The sequence below is a fragment of the Acipenser ruthenus genome, chromosome 27, assembly GCF_902713425.1.
Source record: "Acipenser ruthenus chromosome 27, fAciRut3.2 maternal haplotype, whole genome shotgun sequence".
Taxonomy (NCBI): domain Eukaryota; kingdom Metazoa; phylum Chordata; class Actinopteri; order Acipenseriformes; family Acipenseridae; genus Acipenser; species Acipenser ruthenus.
This window is the reverse complement of record NC_081215.1, coordinates 17,403,506-17,421,940: the sequence shown is the minus strand read 5'-3', so window position 1 is coordinate 17,421,940 and position 18,435 is coordinate 17,403,506. Positions and strand designations below refer to the sequence as shown.

General features: G+C 40.2%; 1 protein-coding gene across 6 annotated transcripts in view; it reads left to right on the top strand.

Annotated features, from left to right (window-relative positions):
* The window catches only part of LOC117432464 (oxysterol-binding protein-related protein 5-like), a 92,412-nt gene that overhangs the window by 64,205 nt on the left and 9,772 nt on the right, over positions 1–18,435 (top strand). For all 6 annotated transcript variants that reach the window (XR_009309050.1, XM_034054410.3, XM_034054409.3 and 3 more), the window contains 13 exons: positions 2,990–3,146; positions 4,122–4,195; positions 6,954–7,034; positions 8,925–9,026; positions 10,531–10,734; positions 11,538–11,622; positions 12,591–12,753; positions 13,386–13,575; positions 15,025–15,209; positions 15,440–15,521; positions 16,339–16,437; positions 17,582–17,678; positions 17,763–17,861. Coding sequence is in view for 5 of the 6 variants with exons in the window: in XM_034054410.3 (XP_033910301.3) it covers positions 2,990–3,146; positions 4,122–4,195; positions 6,954–7,034; positions 8,925–9,026; positions 10,531–10,734; positions 11,538–11,622; positions 12,591–12,753; positions 13,386–13,575; positions 15,025–15,209; positions 15,440–15,521; positions 16,339–16,437; positions 17,582–17,678; positions 17,763–17,861 (1,618 nt within the window). In the remaining variant the exon portion in view is untranslated. The remainder of the gene's footprint in view (positions 1–2,989; positions 3,147–4,121; positions 4,196–6,953; positions 7,035–8,924; positions 9,027–10,530; positions 10,735–11,537; positions 11,623–12,590; positions 12,754–13,385; positions 13,576–15,024; positions 15,210–15,439; positions 15,522–16,338; positions 16,438–17,581; positions 17,679–17,762; positions 17,862–18,435) is intronic.

The following is an 18,435-nucleotide window of genomic DNA, read 5'->3' as shown; positions in this document are numbered from 1 at the left end:
ATTAAAGCATCCTGGTCAGACCATTTCTCTTTTGTTTAAAACTAGAATACTGTAGACTACTTTCTACAGTCAAAATTCACCTTCTTTTCACAGTTTGGTTGTCGGTTTTGAGTATTGACAATGTTAAAGATTCTGATAATGGTGTCAATACTGTTCTCTAGATATACTTGAATGAAGTTGTGGAAGGGTGGTGGGTAATTCACTGACACAGGAGACAGAAATGAGGCTGAAAACACCGCACAGGTGCCCAGTTTTATTAGAAACTTATTTTGGGTTCAGCCCGCAGAGGGCGCTGTTGTCTGTGGCCTGCCGTACCAGCTATGGTAGCGACAGAGCCACAACTATACCGGAGCGGTACAGGGTACAGAGGTTAGAACAAAAAATACTAATCAAAAGGCAAAAGAAACAGAGAAAACAAAACACAGTAAACAAAACTACAAAATAAAAAGTGCTGCACTCGGCAGCTTCTCCCCAACCGTCGCTACTCGTACGGCCCGGGTCTCCGTCCTACTCTAGCGGCTCCCTCAGCCTGCTATCCACTTTATCGGGGCTGCCCAAGAGTTTTCTTTTTCCCCGCTACTGCTAAATCTTTCTTTCTTTGTTTTCTTATTTATTTGTCTCGCCGGGATTTTTCATCCCGGCTGATTTTCCTCCAGCGCTTCCGCACGCCGTTTTACGTCTCCGTGGGCAGCCCTGAGGGAACAGCAGAATGAAACTTATAGGGTCAGCAATTCCCCCAAGACCCGCCTCCCAGCCACTCAGAGAGAAGGAAAGTCCGCACACCCACTCTTTCCCCTCTCCGTGTCACTGCCATGACTGACAGGCAGATATTGACGAGCTGCTGCCCTCTCCCTGCAGCACTATGAACACGTCAGAAGAGTCAGCACAGATCTCCCCTGTTACAGAAGTATTTTCCAATTAAGGCCATCCTTTTAAAATGTGTTGCTTTTGTTATAACCCGACACAGCTTTCTAAAGTTGGGTTGGTACTACAGGTAAGAGCTTTGCTGTAAAAGAGGGATGTTTTACTGTACATTCTGTTTCCAGTAATTTCCTAAATGTATGTTAACATATTACAGATTTTTGCAACCAATCAAAGCCACAAGAAGCCCTCCATTGTATTTGTGTGGTAATGTGGGCTAGACTGTCCATGTGCACAGCATGTGTGAGCTGTACAGATACGGAAAACACTGAATAAATATTGAATACATAAACTTGACACTGTACACATCCTGCTGTCCTCCATGTTTTACATGCATCTCTTCAACATTCAAATATGTAAACTCTAAACTATTACAGGTAACATGTCTAAAAATCTCATGAAAAAAAAAAAAATACGGTACTTTTCATCTTGAAACAAGCAAATGTGTTTTCTAAAGTCATCCACAGATGTATTTAAAAAATCGTTGAAGAAATAATTTCTTTGGAAAGTTTTTATTTGATTTGCTGTATAAAAATATTGCTGGGTTGAATAATTGTTGAAAAAATAAATTGTTCCATTTTTGGAAAGTTTTTTATTTTGCTATACAACAATACTTGCATATAATAGAAACATCTTAATTGCAAGCGTAAACTGCACTGTAGCCACCTGAGGAACAATGCTTTTAACATAGTTTTCAATCTGTACAGTCTGTATGTGTTTGAATTCACTGCCGTTAAAGCCATGGTGTTGACTCACACCATTCAAGAAGAGCTAACTTATGTTATGTAGTGACACGACAGAGCGCTTTGCCTGTTGAACGCAGGTTTTACTTCAATTCACTGGGCCCTTTTACTTTTCTGCGACATGTATTTTTCTACAGTAGGGGATGCTCTGGGCTGGAATGAAAATCAAGCTGCATGTGTGTTTTTGAATTCCTCTTTCAAGATTTTAGTGGTACTGTATTGTAGTCTTTTAGGATAAATGGCTGCAGTGTTGCATGGAGAATATTATGAATACACAGAGAGATTTAATATTTCTAATCCCGCCCCACATGACGAATTAAAACTGATAGGGTGTTAAAAGGAAAAGAAATTCAGATGAGGTGTAAAATAAGTAGATTACATTGAGACGATTGAGAATGTCAGTGGAAGGTAGAAGAATCTCTATCCAGGAACAGTTAGTCACAAGGAAAGGGCACTGTACTGTACATCAAATTCCAGAGGCTGAAACGAGGAACACAGATCAGTAAAAGTATGACACTGAAGTAAAATTCCAACCATAATCTAGTGTCTCACTCCAATTTAGAAGAAGGAAACTATGGCCTAGATTTTCCACCTTCCTTTTATTATGTGTTGAACATGCCCCTTCATAAGTTAAATATCCATGATTTTAAGTAGCAAGCGATAATTGTAATTTAAGAAAAAGGGAAAGTTTAATTAATGATTGTGTAATCACTAGTCATACCTTTCTCATTACAACACAGTGGAACACGGGGCCCTATGTGAAAGTCCTATATTTTAATACTGAAACATGCCTAATCGTGTTTATATTCCATATAATTGTGTTGATCTCCCTGCAAAACACTTCCTCATAACACACTCCAGATGTGCTGTGTTCTTGTCATGCATAGCAGCTGGGAGAAAATGACTTGCCACACCTCGTGCTATTAGTTCTACAGCATACACTATTGCCAATGTCAATGTAGTTCACTCAGCGTTAACTCGTGACTTGTTTAAAGAAGGGACTTTAAAGTCTGTTTAATAAATAAAAATATATTTATGAAACAGACTTCTTTAGCAGTGTGCAACAGTTTCATAAGTATCAAGCTGTATTCTAAAGTAATTGGAGCAAACAAAATAATTTATTGCATTATGTATGTAGTTCTAAAATGTGCAGTTCTCAATAAACACATGTAGTATTTTAATTTTAAAACATGATGCCTGTTGTGGAACTATTTTGGTAGCTACAATCACTTTAAATCACATGACATGAGTTTGCTTAATGTTGACGTGCTGTTCCAATGCTAATGAATTTATTTTTCCCTCTTTTTTTTTTTTATTATGTTTAGAAAACGCACACAGCCCAGAGGATGAAGGAGGAGAACTTGTTTCGTCGAAGATTTTCTCTCTGTCCGAACACATCCACTCCTCAGAAGATCGATCCACACAAGCTGACGAGGAACCTCTCCTATGGGGGAGACAACGACATCTACCCCCTGAGTCCAGGTAAACAGCTGCCTCTGCGCCACCGTACATTGCTATCTGCTAGGGCCATGATCGCACTGGCTTTCATCATTGAGATAACCCTAAAGGTAGTTTATACAAAATTATTTTATAAACATGTTGTGCACCTTTATTCACTACAGTACATTGGTCTCAAATGTGCAGTTTTGAAAGAAAAAAATGTTTTAGTAAACATGCATTTTCATTTTAAAACCTGATATCTGGTACTACACTAGTATGCTAGGACATTGCAAAGGTAATGTTAGGCAATTCATGTAAACTTTGCAAGGTGTTCTGTAACACTCTAACCGACCAGCTGCTTCCCCTATTCACTGGCCTGACTTCCTCAGAGCGAGGCATAGAAAGTGGAAACTTTCTGTAACCTAGTATCAGAGATCGTGATTTATTACAACATGTGTTTCTTTCAAGACTGTGCATTTGAGACCTACTGTATGTAGCAAATGGAAGTGCTGGACAGGTAAGATTTAATGGCTCTCTGATTGAAATGAGTGGTGTATTGCAAGAACAGAAAACAAGTGCTCTTTATCCTCGATCCAGTGCTGGTCTTACAGTTCACAGTGATTTTTGTAAGTTATTACAATCATTCAGAAAAAAAAACATATCACAGCCACACAATTAATTCACAATTAACACAATTAATACAGGATCAGTTTGGTTTACATAATGAGTTTGGGCCTGTTTTGCTTTGAAATTCACACTTGTTGTTCCACACACAGTCCTGAATAATGAGTGAATACGCTGAGACTATACCTAAAACTCTCTCTTGTTTTTTGTTTTTTTTAACCAACAGTGAAACTAATTTATTAAAACAAAATAGTGTGTTGAAAAAATCATCCCCCCCCCCTTTTTTTTTTTTAAACAGTTTAACTCTCTCATCCTAGTCATGCAGCTCAGTTATTCACTTGACTTCTCTGCTTCTCCACCTAAAGTGGTGCCTGTTGTTTGTGTGAATGGCAGATACCGCTCTTGAGAGGAATGGTCTACCAGTTCTGAAAGATGAGGTCAGCAACACTCCCATGTCCAACAGTAAGGTGAGTAGCTTCTGTTGTGCAACACCTACAGCTGTACTGCAAACCGCCTGCAACCTTTTAGTTCAACACGGTTGTCAGTGTTCTTGATGGACACTGCCCTGAGGGATGAGCTGGTGGCATGGACACCTGCTGCCAGGCACCTTGTGAGATCCTTCTATTTCCCCATTGCTGTGTAATTGCAGCTCACACACAATTCATACAGTAGGTCTCGGGGATAGAATGTCACAGGATCCAGTTATTTTTGTATGCCTTCAGCAAATGAATGGTATAATTGTAAATCGCCTGCAAACATTTGTCAAAATGCAACAAAAATAACAACAAAGTTAGTGTTTTAATGTAAAACAGGTACACTGTCAATTGTATTATCTTTGAATTCTAAAATACCAGCAGTGTGCACTGTATTTTAATGAGTGTGTGATTTTGTTCAAGACTAAAGTGGTGCTTTTTTAAATCTGCCTAAGCCATCATAACAGTCGACTCCTGAGCAGGACGGGTTCTTGTGTTCTTGTGTTCAGATGTGTGTAGAAAGGGATGCAGCAGGACGTTCCCTGGAATTTTCATGACGCAGTATAAGAATGTTTTAATTTAGTTATCCTAGGTAAACCTTTTTTGCAAAGTTGCTGATGGAGTCAAAAAGAGTTTGCAAAACTAGACTAGATTCTGTACCAAAGATTACTGAAAAATACAAAACATTAGACGTGTATAGTGTACCCCCACACAATGTACTGGGTTAATATCCAAAAATAAAATACTGCATAAGTACCACAGTAACTCCACTACAAGAAATTCCTAGAACAAACATTATTTCCAGTGCTTAATCCATACAAAGAACAAGGGTTGCTGTCAAGAAAGGGTTAGCCGTATTCAAATCTGCAGTGGCTTGGAGGCTTGGGAGGCTGAACTGACAAGCCTGACCGGCTAGCAGGAAACTTAGTCCAGTCCGTGATGTTATTGATGGAGTGCTAAGACAGAGTTCCTTAGATTAGCCCAGAGATTCCCTCCTATCAGACACTGGTGTCATGTCATGAGATTAGCATCTTTACACAGTTTACAAGTCAATACAAGTTGTAAAATTAAATTCTAGACCTTAAGGAAGGATCTGCTTGTTCTGTTAAACCTTTTTCTATGGCCTATCACAAATAGATTTTAATTATGATGAAGATAACAGATGTGTATTTTACGCTGTTGGCATTAAATAATTTTAAACAGTTATCAATTATTTGACTAATCCTTTAACTCCTATTTTATATACTGCTTTACTATTTATAATCCAACTATAATGTGTTCCATTCATAACAAACCTTTACTAAGTTAATTTCTAGGGAAAAGGTAAGAACGAGAACACCATTAAGTGGCTGAGATAGATGGTTGATTGTGATGTCACCGTTTGGAATGGAATTTGCAGATGAAGGAATTCCGAGAGGTGCCAGTATGATGATTTTTTTTTTTTTTTAAAGCAGGTTGCATTATGAATGTAGGTTCATACATAAATCATTTTTTTATTTATTTTGAATACCTTTTAAGAGAACAACTGGCTAGCGATGAAACTTGTGAAGAACCTTCTTTAGCTTACTGATAGTATCAGAATCTGGTGGTAAACTAAATATTCTATATACCCATTTTTTTTCTATAGAACAGGTCAGTGAATATCATCATCTGAAGGTGTGTGGAAGCTGTCTGTCTGTCAAATTTACATTTTTACCATACAGGTACTGACACCCCTAACTGGATGGATCTCGCTGACATACAGTATTTATTACTCTATTGTGAGTCTATAGCAGATAACGACGTAGCTCATCAAATCTGGTCTGGTGAATCAAGTCTATGAAACGCGGATAAAACCTTGTAGGCTCTTCAAGCAGGCTCTTCAAGCAGGCTGTTTGCAGCAATGCAATAACATGCGAATCCAGAGCTTGAGGTTTTCTTATCTTTTATGAGCAGGTCAAACTCAATGGCCACCGACCGCTGCCTGCCTGTCTGCCTGCCTGCCTGCCTGCCTGCCTGCCTGCCTGTCTGCCTGTGGTGTTTACAGTGACAGTGTTGTCTGCGTGTGACTGAAAGCTGCTTATGCTGTGCCTGGAAGCTCCCTGTATTGGGTTCAGAGGGACTTTCAAGTTCAGCGCATTGGGGTGTCAGTAGAGGTTTATTGAACCATTTATGCCCTTTTATAAGAATGAATCATTGGCTTTATAAGATCCTTCTTGTGATAAATTTTAATTAACTCGACAGACATTCTGTTGCAGTCACTGTGGTGTGAATTAGCATTTTTATTAGAAGATTTGTAAAGAAGAAAATGTGTCCTGGAAATGAACCTGGTTTAATTAATGATCCAGCACAAAACTAGATAGTTCTACATTACAAAGGCACCAATCTTACAGTAAAAGCGAATGTCTCACTTTAGAGTCATATCTTAGAGAAGTGTTTATCCAATTATGATGCTCAGGAATTTTGTGAAGGCGATTTTGAAAGAAACAGAATCTGGGGGATAATGGAATCTGTTTCTATCAGTCCGAGTTCCGTTGCTCATATGAAGTTTGAATTATTTATTATGTCTCTAACTAACTTTCAGCCAAATTCAGTGCTGTTGTGCAGTGTTAAGTATGTGCCAAAGTCTGTCTTCAAGACATGTTAAAACATTGTGATACTAAGAGGACTGTCTATTAACTTGTGGACTCCTTGTTCCATTAGGGTTACTTTTTTGGCAGGATTTTAGCTTTCGTTGAAAATCTCCTGTTTTCATTTTGTATCTTTTTCCCAGTCTGATTCCAAGCTCTCCAATGGCCATGATAAGGAGTTCACCTCGCCTACTGACAAGATGACAAAGAAGGAGTCACTCAAGGTGCGTTCCCTCCACGGACAAGGGGTGGGGGGTTCCTGTGGGGTTTCTGTCATGCTGGGTTTAGATGCATTTAATTTTGCAAAATACCTTTAGTGTAACTAAATGATTTATAAATACAGTTTACAGAAAAAAGGCATTTCATACAAAAACCACAGAATCCTATGAGTTAATCTTCAAGAAATGAGTACAAATGGGGTCAAATAGACAATCCAAAAATATTGTACAAGGGGACACACATCCCCCCCCCCCCCCCCCCCTTGCAGACACATCACCGATTTCACCATCAACAACAGAACAGCTCACATGCCGAACTCCGCAGACTGATGGGTCAGTTTTTATAATAGGTAAACTCCAGCTTGAAGACACTAGCACTCTAAAAACAGCAGTAACATCACCAGTCAAGATAGATTGTTGATCAAGGATCAGTTTTCAGAACTTCTGATCCAGGCCAGAGTAAAAATCGCCAGCATGTACTGTGTATTAGAAAATCGGTTGAGCCAGCAAGGCGGCCCTCGTTGTTGAAAAACTGAAGTTGCTGGTTCGCCAACACGTGTGACATTTAACAGTATATTTTGTCAACTGTGAAATGTTAACAAATAACTATACGTTTTTATCTCATACACTTTAAGTACAGCTACGGCATTTGAACATTCTGCTGAGCATGCGTCAAAAGCATGTTGCCATAGTAACATGGCACTGCTCTGAGGCAAGGTAAGAATTGCCTCAGGAAGCAGAGTTCTTGCACTGTGTGTGTAACACAATTTACAGAGTGTCCACAATGATATACAATAAAAAAAAATCTCTTAAATGTTGGGATATAAAATGTTTCCTTTTTTAAATAAAATAAGATGTTGCATGTTTTGTAGAAAGACAAGACCTGTTATGGAAGTGACAGACATGGTAACAGTGCTGTAATTAAATGAAGCTAACTTAACAAATTTTACTGTTGCGGGTCTTTTTGTTGACAAAAAAATCGAATTAATTGGTGAGTGTCTGCAGTTTAGCAGACCCACTTTAAGAACCTTAATGCTAGCAGACCCAGTTTATAAAATGCAATTTTTAGCGGGCCGATGTTGTTGGGGGTTGTAACTGCATATAAATATATCTGTATTTATGTGGTTTTGACTGGGGTCAGAGTCTTACCACTTCTGGTTTTGCCTTGTGAAAAAAGGATGCAAGGCCTTTAAAACAGAAGGGAAAACTGTCTGTAGTGGATCTGAAAACTGTTCAGTACCATACTGTTACATGGAAGTGATACAGATACTGCATATAGTGAGTTTTCATACAGCTCCAGCTTCCTGACACAGATCTGAAGAAAGTCGCGCTTCAGTCCTGCCATTCAGTGTTAAAATAACCACTTTACGGGGTTTTCAGTAATAATATGAAACGGGCGCCACCTAGTGAAACATTCCAGTATAACTCCAGCATTTCACTCCTGGAAACTGGGGTTCAAATCCAGCCAATGTAGTACTTATATAGTCACTGTTTTCAGTGAAAAATGCAGCTGCTATTTTGCTTTCAAATATTCGCTTACAAAAGAGTTAAAACACACCAGTGGCTGCAGAGCAGTGCACATGCAAGACCTGCTTAATACTAATGCGTGGTAAATTAGTAAAATTCATTGAAGAGCATTGTAGGTGGATTTTCGTTTTAAGTAAAATTACCCGGCATATAAACCCATGCACTTACACTGTGTAAGCTGCATCCCACAATACATAAGCACCTATTTTAATATATGTTCAGTGTACAGCAACCCCTTTCGATAAGCAGCTCACAGTTCAGTGCACAGTTAAGACGCTTCCTTAACTCACTGTGATTTTGTGAGGTGCTTACTCTGATAAATGCTTCAGCTGTGAAATCCTCACCAACCGCTTTTGCTATTTTGAGCAGGTCCAGAAGAAGAATTACAGACAGGAAAAGAAGAGAGCGGCGAAGGAGCTGTTCAGTGCGCTCAAGGACCCCAGTGTGGTAATCATGGCCAACTGGCTGAAGGTAGGCCAGACTTGCAGCAAACTGGGAATTGCCGGTACCAATGTTACGGCCTTTAAGCGATGAAGTCAAATAAGGGGGGGGGGGCACTGTCGTGCAATGAGCAGATGCAGTCCCTGACGATTTTGCTTCCTAACCCACGGGAGCGCCAAAGCCAATGCAGCATTGCCTGTGGAATCCCCAGTGAGGATCGGCACCTTGGCACAGCCTGGACACTGTACTCAATACGTATTGCCTCTGAACCCCTTATAGGGTATAGAGTACTGTTCTTGTAAGGTCTTGTGTGTAGGTGATGTGATGGTACAGTGTCGCATTGTGAGTCTGGCAGCTCTGCATTTGCTTAACGTTTGATTGATGTAGTCCATTGCCAGCTAATGAATGTCCCTCCATCTGTTGGGTCTTAAATAAATAAATAAATAAATAAATAATTTATTTCTTAGCAGACGCCCTTATCCAGGGCGACTTACAAGATATCACATTATTTTTACATACAATTACCCATTTATACAGTTGGGTTTTTTACTGGAGCAATCTAGGTAAAGTACCTTGCCCAAGGGTACAGCAGCAGTGTCCCCACCGGGGATTGAACCCACGACCCTCCGGTCAAGAGTCCAGAGCCCTAACCACTACTCCACACTGCTGCCCTTAAAACGAGTAGCTCTGCACATGTCTGATTTTTAAGCTTTTGAACCCTGAGTAATGGCCATTAACACATCAGACAAGGTCAACTACCGTGGTAATGCTCACTCATGAGCGATTTATTGCAGTTCTATTGCTGTCGACATCCTTTTTCACAATGGCAACCAAATTACAGTGGATTGGAGTCCAAGAGTGATAGAGAGTGTGTAATGGAGCATATGAAGAGAAATTGAACAGCAGGCTTTTTACTTCTTAGACCTCAGTCTGCCCTGTGCAGTTTCCACAATACCAATATTTGTTCTGTTATTGTGAATAGTAAATACTTCAAGCACACCTTGACATTTTAGTAAGTTATTTTAAGTTAATCAAAAGGTGAATGTTCCTAAATTATTAAACTGATTTTTAATATATGAACAATGTTACAAATATTTGTTTGGTACTAAATGTTCTGTTGTATAGAGTATATTATTTCAATTGTCCCACTGGGGAACTTTATAAAGTATTTTGAGCAAATTGTATACACCTAGTGTACAGGGGTGGCATGAGGAAATATTATATTGTAATAAATAAATTACAAGATTCATATCAATGAAATCATCTCGGCGGTGCTTCCATGTTTTAATAACAGATCTTGGCTTCCCTCCGTCATCCTCAGTAATCGCTGCTCTGTTTTCAATAAGTTCTTTGTCCCACTTCATGTACAGTGATTCATTAGATTACCTTTAATATACTAGAGAGGCGTAGCTGATACAAATATTAATGTAGCACTGAAGATGTGGGCAGCCGAAGCGGTCTAAAAACATTTTTGTGATATGTGTTATCCATCCGTAAGCCAGTGCAATCCTAATTGGGGATGGCGGTCTTTCAGATCCGCGGCTCTCTCAAAAGCTGGACGAAGCTGTGGTGCGTGCTGAAGCCTGGGGTGCTGCTGATCTTCAAGACCCCCAAGGTGGACCACTGGGTGGGGACCACTCTCCTCAATGCCTGCAAGCTCATCGAGAGGCCTTCCAAAAAGGATGGCTTCTGCTTCAAACTCTACCATCCACTGGACAAGTCTATCTGGGCCATGAAGGTGAGAGAGGGGTCCAGAGATCCAAGGATTTGATTCCTTTCAGCCCTTTCCTGTTAGTAACCAACCAGCTGCTTCCCATAATGACTGACATGCTTTGTAGCCAGTAAGAGTCTTGACCCCGAAGACATTGCTGAGCTGAAATGAGCCAAGAAGTGCAAGTGTAACAGTCTTCCTGGAAGGCAAGGCAGCAATTTCATTTTACCTTGTGCAGTACCAGATGTAATGCTTTAAAATGAAAATGATGCATGTTTGCGATATTTGGAACTGCACATTTGAGACCTTAATAGGCAATGGAATGCATGACAGGTAGGGCTTATGGAAGTATTTTGTTAGCTACAACCACTTTTAAAGAAAGTTCATGATTTTCAGGAAGAATATTAGGCGTTTGGCTCCTGTAGGAGTCATTCCAGCTCAAGTGGACCAAATTTCCTTCATATGCTGTTGGCAAACAACATGTGATTGTGAAAAGTGTGGTGGGCAGTTATCGCAGTGTGCATGCAAAAAGCTGTGTAAATCACGCAGCCCCACATGGTGAGAAAGTGGCTGAAGGCAGTAACAATGCCAGTTTTTAATGACTCAATGTGGGGATGACCTACTCAAATGACATTTAATGTGTTAAAGCTTGTTAAGGGCGAACAAAAAAAAAAACAGTCAACAGGCTGGTCCACTTCAGCTGCAATGAACCTATTGTATTCTCTGACTGATTGCAAAAACAACAATAGTTAGCTATTTATTGGACAGCTGTCAGTGTATATTGTTAAATCGTCTTGTTTAAGATGTGAAAAACTTTTATTCTGTTCCAGGGTCCAAAGGGGGAGAATGTAGGCTCATTCACACAGCCACTACCCAGCAGCCATCTCATCTTCAGAGCAGCCTCTGAGTCTGATGGTGAGGATTTCATACCGTCCACTGGGCTGATGATCACAGCACTGGGGTCCAATACATGACTTAATTGGTATTGAAAAAATAAATAGCAGATAGCAGGAGACAAACCACTAACCCAGTGAACCAAGATTATGATTTTTTTTTTAAAGGGCAGCTTTCATAAGTGGCAGTGATTGAACACACGATTCAGTGGTTTTAAATTGGCTGTATTTGTATTCATTATTTATAAATGGCAATTGTTTATTCATTAGTGGGATTCTGAAAAATGCAAACATTATTGCAAGTAGTATAATAGTGTCTGCAGCAGAAGTATGTATGACTTTCAATGGGAACGGAATTAGGGCCATATCATAAAGGCCATTGTAAAAAAAGTAAGTCCGTTCTATAGGTTTTATGTCATCTCATGTAGGAGAGAATGCTACACTACTACATATGGCTTTGCTGTGTCATCAAATTTAGAGATAACTACATGCAGTTATTGATTTAATATGACCGTGCTTACAGCAAATCAATGGTGCGTAGGTGGATTTTGCTGTATTATGCACTGGAGGCCTAAGTAAAAGTTTTGGGGTGAAACTGAGATTTAAGGTCAGGAGTAGGGTTATGTGTAGATGCTCCTGGAGAATTTGTCTACGAACGAGCTTCAATGTGCGTTCCAAATCAATAACTATACCCAATATGATTACTTCAATTACAGGTGGTATCCAGAGAACACTGACCATTTCACTGCACTGTGTTTATACCTCTGGACATATGGATGATACAGATGATTTTGAATTTGTTTATAAAAGGTTTTCATAGTCATTTCTACGTATCCCCTTGCGACTCCAGGTGCCTACAGAATACATTTCACAGTGTGCTTTTGGATATGTGTTGTAATTGATAGTCATGAAATCCATGTGTAAACCTCAGCAGTGTCTGTGAGTGGTGGGTCTGCTGTGTCAGCGATGTTGTTCCTGTGTTCTGTGCAGGTCGCTGCTGGATGGACGCTATTGAACTGGCACTGAGCTGCTCCAGTCTGTACAAGCTCAGCTCCAAGCTGGGCAAGGATGTGGACCTCTGCTGCTCCTCCAACTCCTCCCACATCCTCAACCTGCTGCAGTCTTCCACCCTGTCCCATCAAGAACTCTTCCAGTAAGCAGAGCCAGACAGACGCACGTAGATATGCACAGAAATGAGCAAATCTTGTCTATAAATCTAATGGCTGTCACACAGGACACACTTTTAGCTTGTTTGTTAAATGAACATGATCATTAAAGTGACTGTAGCTAACAAAATAGTTTCATACATTTTCTCCCCAGAACATCTATTCGTTAAATAGGTCACGAATGTGCAGTTTTGAAAGAAACACATACTTTAGCAAACATATGTGTTTATTTTAAATTGTTTTAATTAAGGTTTTAATTAATAGCATGCATGTTTTATTTTTTTTTTAAATATGATATCTGGTGCTACACTAGGTTGAAGAAAATGCATGTTTGCTATGTGTTTCTTTCAGAACTGCACATTTTAAGACCTATACATATTATATATGAATGCACAACAGGTAAGATCAGAAGGTACAATGTTACGCAGTCTTGCAGTATCACCTGATTGGCTGCCTATAGAAGGATGCGAATATAAAGATCTAGAAGATTGTGACAGGCTTATGATGAAATAATCTCCATAGTGATGTGCTTGGAGTTCCAATGTTGAAAAGCAGCCGCCCACTTCAAATAGTGGTTTCAAATGTATATATTTTTCTCATTTTATATATTATTTTAAAGGATGAATGAGTCAGGAAATCATCATATGGAGAATGATGGCTATTCTGACAAATCAGATTGCGGGGCCAATGAAAGCAGCCGGAGGGTAACCGAGGAAAGCGACACGGACCAGTCAGAGACGCAGAAAGACGTCCTCGTCGAGCTGCAGGCAACCTCCTATGTAGAGCAGGGCCGAGAGGAGATGGCCGAGGTAAACTTGAGCTTTTAAGAAAGAATGTGAGGGGTACAAAATGAAATCATTCTCTTCCCCGCATATCTTTTGCGGTATTTGGTTTCTAATTATTGTTTTGTTTCACTTTTTCATCATATCATTGATATTTTTAAAAGGGTTGCGATCAGCAAGGTTCATTGCACTATGTCCTCTGTTAACGACCATTACGAGAGGCTTCTAGTTAGTTCCCCACAAGGGCTTTTTGGGTCGTCAATGTGAGACGAAAGATAAGTGTCAGAATGTGTATGAAGGCATCTGTCTGTATGTCAAACAGTGGACTTGATGACTCTAATTTAGATTTTACAGCCGGGCAGGGGATAAGTATCATTTGACGTGCTTCTTGTTATTGTGTATGTGTAAAGGATTCAATGTTCTTTGCTGCAGTTTACACATTTAGGAAGTTGTAGTAACGCTCTTCAAAAAGGATCAGGATTTCTATTGTAAATAGATTTGGGCTCTTATTTCTTTTTGCACTAGATGAATAATTCTCTCAGTTTGCGCTATAATAGAATTCCATCACACTGGATGATAGGAGCTGCATAACCTTCCCCTTGAGCAAAGCAAAGCTAATGCAGTTATCGTGAAGAAGAATGCATTTCTAATGCAGTGCAGTGCTTGGGAGAAAGATTGCCCTTGTATAAGTCTCTCTCTTCTAGGCCAAAGTACTTTGGAAAGAAGTACAGCTTTACGTCTGTTGATTCACTGAAACAGGTCCTTAGCCCCCAGCACAGGTAGTAGACTGCTGAAAGGCTGTTTTTACAACACTTTAAAATGCTCTTGCATAAGCCATTTTCTGATATTGCTTTAGAGCAGCCTCTGTAAAAAGAAATATGTCTTTCAAAATCTATGTAAAATAGGTAAGTTTAAGTGCATCCAGAATACATAGCCTTTTTTTCTTTAGTTAGATAATACTTAAGTTAATTTATCATGAATAGTCTTTTTAAAGTGAAAATGAATTTGTTTTAGAAATGTGAAGCAAAGCAATGGCTGTACATGCTATAGTGATGAATGAAATAGCATAAAAATCAATCGCAGTGGGCTCCCGAGTGGCGCATCCGGTAAAGGCGCTCTGCGTGGAGTGCAGGATGCGCTCTATAGCCTGGACGTCACCGGTTCGAGTCCAGGCTATTCCACAGCCGACCGTGGATGGGAGCTCCCAGGGGGCAGCGCACAATTGGCTGAGCGTCGCCGGGGGGAGGGAGGGTTAGGTCGGCCAGGGTGTCCTCGGCTCACCTCGCACCAGCGACCCCTGTAGTCTGGCCGGGTGCCTGCGGGCTTGCCTGTAAGCTGCCCGAGAGCTGCGTTGTCCTCCGACGCTGTAGCTCTTGGGTGGCTGCATGGTGAGTCCGCAGTGTGAAAAAAAGCGGTCGGCTGACGGCACACGCTTCGGAGGACAGTCAGTTTTCAGTCTCTAACTTCCCTCCCCAGGCTGGAGTGGCGTCCCAGACGGAGACAGTCTCGGAGGAGAACAAGGGTCTGATGTGGACCATCCTGAAGCAGCTGCGGCCGGGGATGGACCTGTCTCGCGTGGTGCTGCCCACCTTCATCCTGGAGCCCCGCTCCTTCCTGGACAAGCTGTCTGATTACTACTACCATGCAGACTTCCTCTCCCAGTAAGCATATGTACTGGCTCGGTACCCACAGCTTACACTGAAGATTAAATAGAGGGTACTCCCCCCAAACGTGTGGCTGGTCTTTCATTTTGAATTTAGTAAAAAGGAACACCTGGTCATTTTTTAATATTTTAAAAACTTCTGAATTGAGAAATAATCTATATTTTTTCAACATGTTTTGCATGCGTTGAGTCATTAATGTGGCACCCTTGCTGCTTTGAATTCTTCAGGGCTTCCGTGGAAGAGAGCGCATACAGTCGAATGAAGCAGGTCCTGAGGTGGTATCTGTCTGGCTTTTATAAGAAGCCAAAGGTGAGCGGGCTTACAGTCTTCAGTACTTCCAGTGTCTCATCTTGCATCCAGTAACAGAGACTCCCAAGTCTTTATTAACCTGTAGTAGTAAATATAGTGGTCTAAAAGTAGCTAAGTGCCCTGTGTCTTTAATTTTGATCATTCCAGAACATGCTGTAAGCCTTTCTACACTGGTGCTCTGTACCTACAGTATACTTACTATACACCTATAAACCATAAGCATTACTTTTGTCTTGCTGTTCATAAAATACTGTCTAGCTTCAAACTCTCCTGATACACGCTGCACTTCATTAGTTAAGTAATAGCCTGGCCTTCAGCTCTGATCTCTTCACATAATGACACAGAGTACTCTTCTAATAACAGTGCCAATGTGATTGTTGGTTACTGGGGTGTGCAATTACATTTAAGCTGAAGGAGAGCGTGCTCCAGTTGAACCGCTTCCGGCAGAATAATGTTTCTTACCTCGTCTGATGGGTTCCATAGAGTGAACTCCTGGTCTCCATTTTGCTTGGGTCAGAAGGATACCTACTTTGGTGCCAAAAAGGACTACATTGCAATGAACTCGTGGATAGAGATCTATTTGTTCTCCTGACCCAAGCAAAATGACCAGGAGTTCACTCTGTGTGGTTCATCATCCTACGAAGAAACCATATTACAAGGAATCTTAGTCTTCCCCCGTCGCTTTCCCTCAACAATAGAAAAGGTGTCTATGGGTACATCATACCATGCCCTGGACCCTTGAGTTCATAAAATTGTACTGCAGTAAACATCAGCCCCATTCAAGGGTGTTCAACATGCTTTGTGGTTCCTCTGGCAGGGGCTGAAGAAGCCATACAACCCAATACTGGGGGAGACGTTTCGTTGCTGCTGGCTCCACCCGGAGACCGACAGCTGCACGTTTTACGTTGCGGAACAGGTGAGTTAAGAAAAGCTTTTTGGTCCCCATATTGTAAGTGTGAAGTTGCTGATCTTCACTGGAGATTCCACAGGGAGTGTTGCTTTGGCTCTGTGGACAGTGGCTCTTACTAACATCATCTTCAATCTCTTGGGGTGAAGAGGTGATGGGCTTGGGGATCGGAGGATGCCCACTCCAGAGTTGGGGAATTATGTTGAGGAACTGTCACAAAGACGGCTGGAGTGGGTGGCGTCAGACCAGAAACAGGAACACAAACGACAGAGAGATGGGGTTTGGTATAAGCTGGGCGCGTGATCGCGCTCAGCATTTAATAAACAGAAAATAAAAGGTTTTAAACACAAAAACACGGGACACGGCACTTGCGCCAAAATAAAGAGACAAACAAAAACGAACACACACTAACAAACAGGGACGAACAAACACGGTGAGTAAAGCAATATTTACGTTCTTTCTTTCTTATTATTCACTTTTTAGTTTCTCCTCTCTCTCCCGTTCTCCACTCACCGAACACCTAACCACGAGTGACTAAACGTGCATCTATTTATACTGTTGTGCTGGGATTCAATTACTAATTAATTACTCACTTGAATCCCAGCACGTGAATTAATTCTGTGCAACCCCGTGCTCACATATTACATTTAACCAGCACGTGAAGTGATTTGTGCTCTCCTCGTGCCTAAATACAAATCTACACTTTTTAAACACACGTGAAACACAGACCCGTTTATATCCCGTGTACCAATCTATACACCAACATTAACACACGCAACACACAACACATAAATGCACACAGGGGCGGGGCGCATTGCCACAGGAACATAATTAGATATTTTAAATTGGGTAGAAAGTCAAGGGTAAAATATAATTGGGCAATCCAAATTTGTATACAACAAAAAAGCTTTTATATAAACACATGGCATTTAATTCTAATATATTTGCAACTGTATGAACATGTTATATGTTCATAACATAGACATTTCCCAAAGGCTAGGTGGTACCTCTCATTACTTTCACATCTTGAGGCCTGTGTTTTAAGGGAAATTAATTTGGTTGGCAGCTAGGCCCCTAGTATTATGTTACCCACAATTCAGCACAATTTGGCAGTTTCTGGTTTGTAGTAATGTGGGTGTATTTCTTCATCTAGGTATCCCATCATCCCCCTGTGTCAGCCTTTTATGTCTGTAACAAAAAGGATGGGTTCTGTGTCAGTGGAAGTATCCTGGCCAAATCTAAGTTCTATGGTAAGACAATAAAACATTATAAAACAATCGTACAATAAATTTGTTGTGGGGAGTTGTAATCTAATTGTTATCATTTTGTTTTAGGTAACTCTTTATCGGCAATACTAGAGGGGAAAGCCATGCTTTTTTTTCTAAAACGAGATGAGGAATACATAATCACGATGCCCTATGCGCACTGCAGAGGTGAAGTTGCTTTATTTTGTTGTTTTAGACAAGTGAAAAGTTACATTTAGAACAATGTTGGACACCTTGCCTTCAAAGTGCATATAAAGGTAGTTGCTTGGGTGTGGCGCTAATACTTCACAAGAAGTAAACTTGTTGTGGCTGTATCAATGACCAAGTGAAACTAAGACTGAAACTCAGAAGAAGCTATTATGCACTTTTCATATGTCCAAATTCAGTCATTTGTGAATTTAATTTCACTTTTTTTGACCATTCCTTTGCTAGCACATTATCTACTGCTGTTGCACAATAACCTGTTTAACATTGCATTCCAAGGAGGTGGAGCCAAAAATATGTAAATTCAGTGGCAAAATAAATACATGTTTTGGTGAACCATCCCATAAAGGCTGTTCAAATTAAAGAAAGGGCTATTATTATTATTATTATTATTATTATTATTATTATTATTATTATTAGCATTATTATTAGTATTTTAATAGTAGTAGTCATCATCATATGTAATTATTAATAATAATAATCATAATAATAATAGTAATGTATGTATTCATTATTTTGCCATGTTCAATATGTTTAA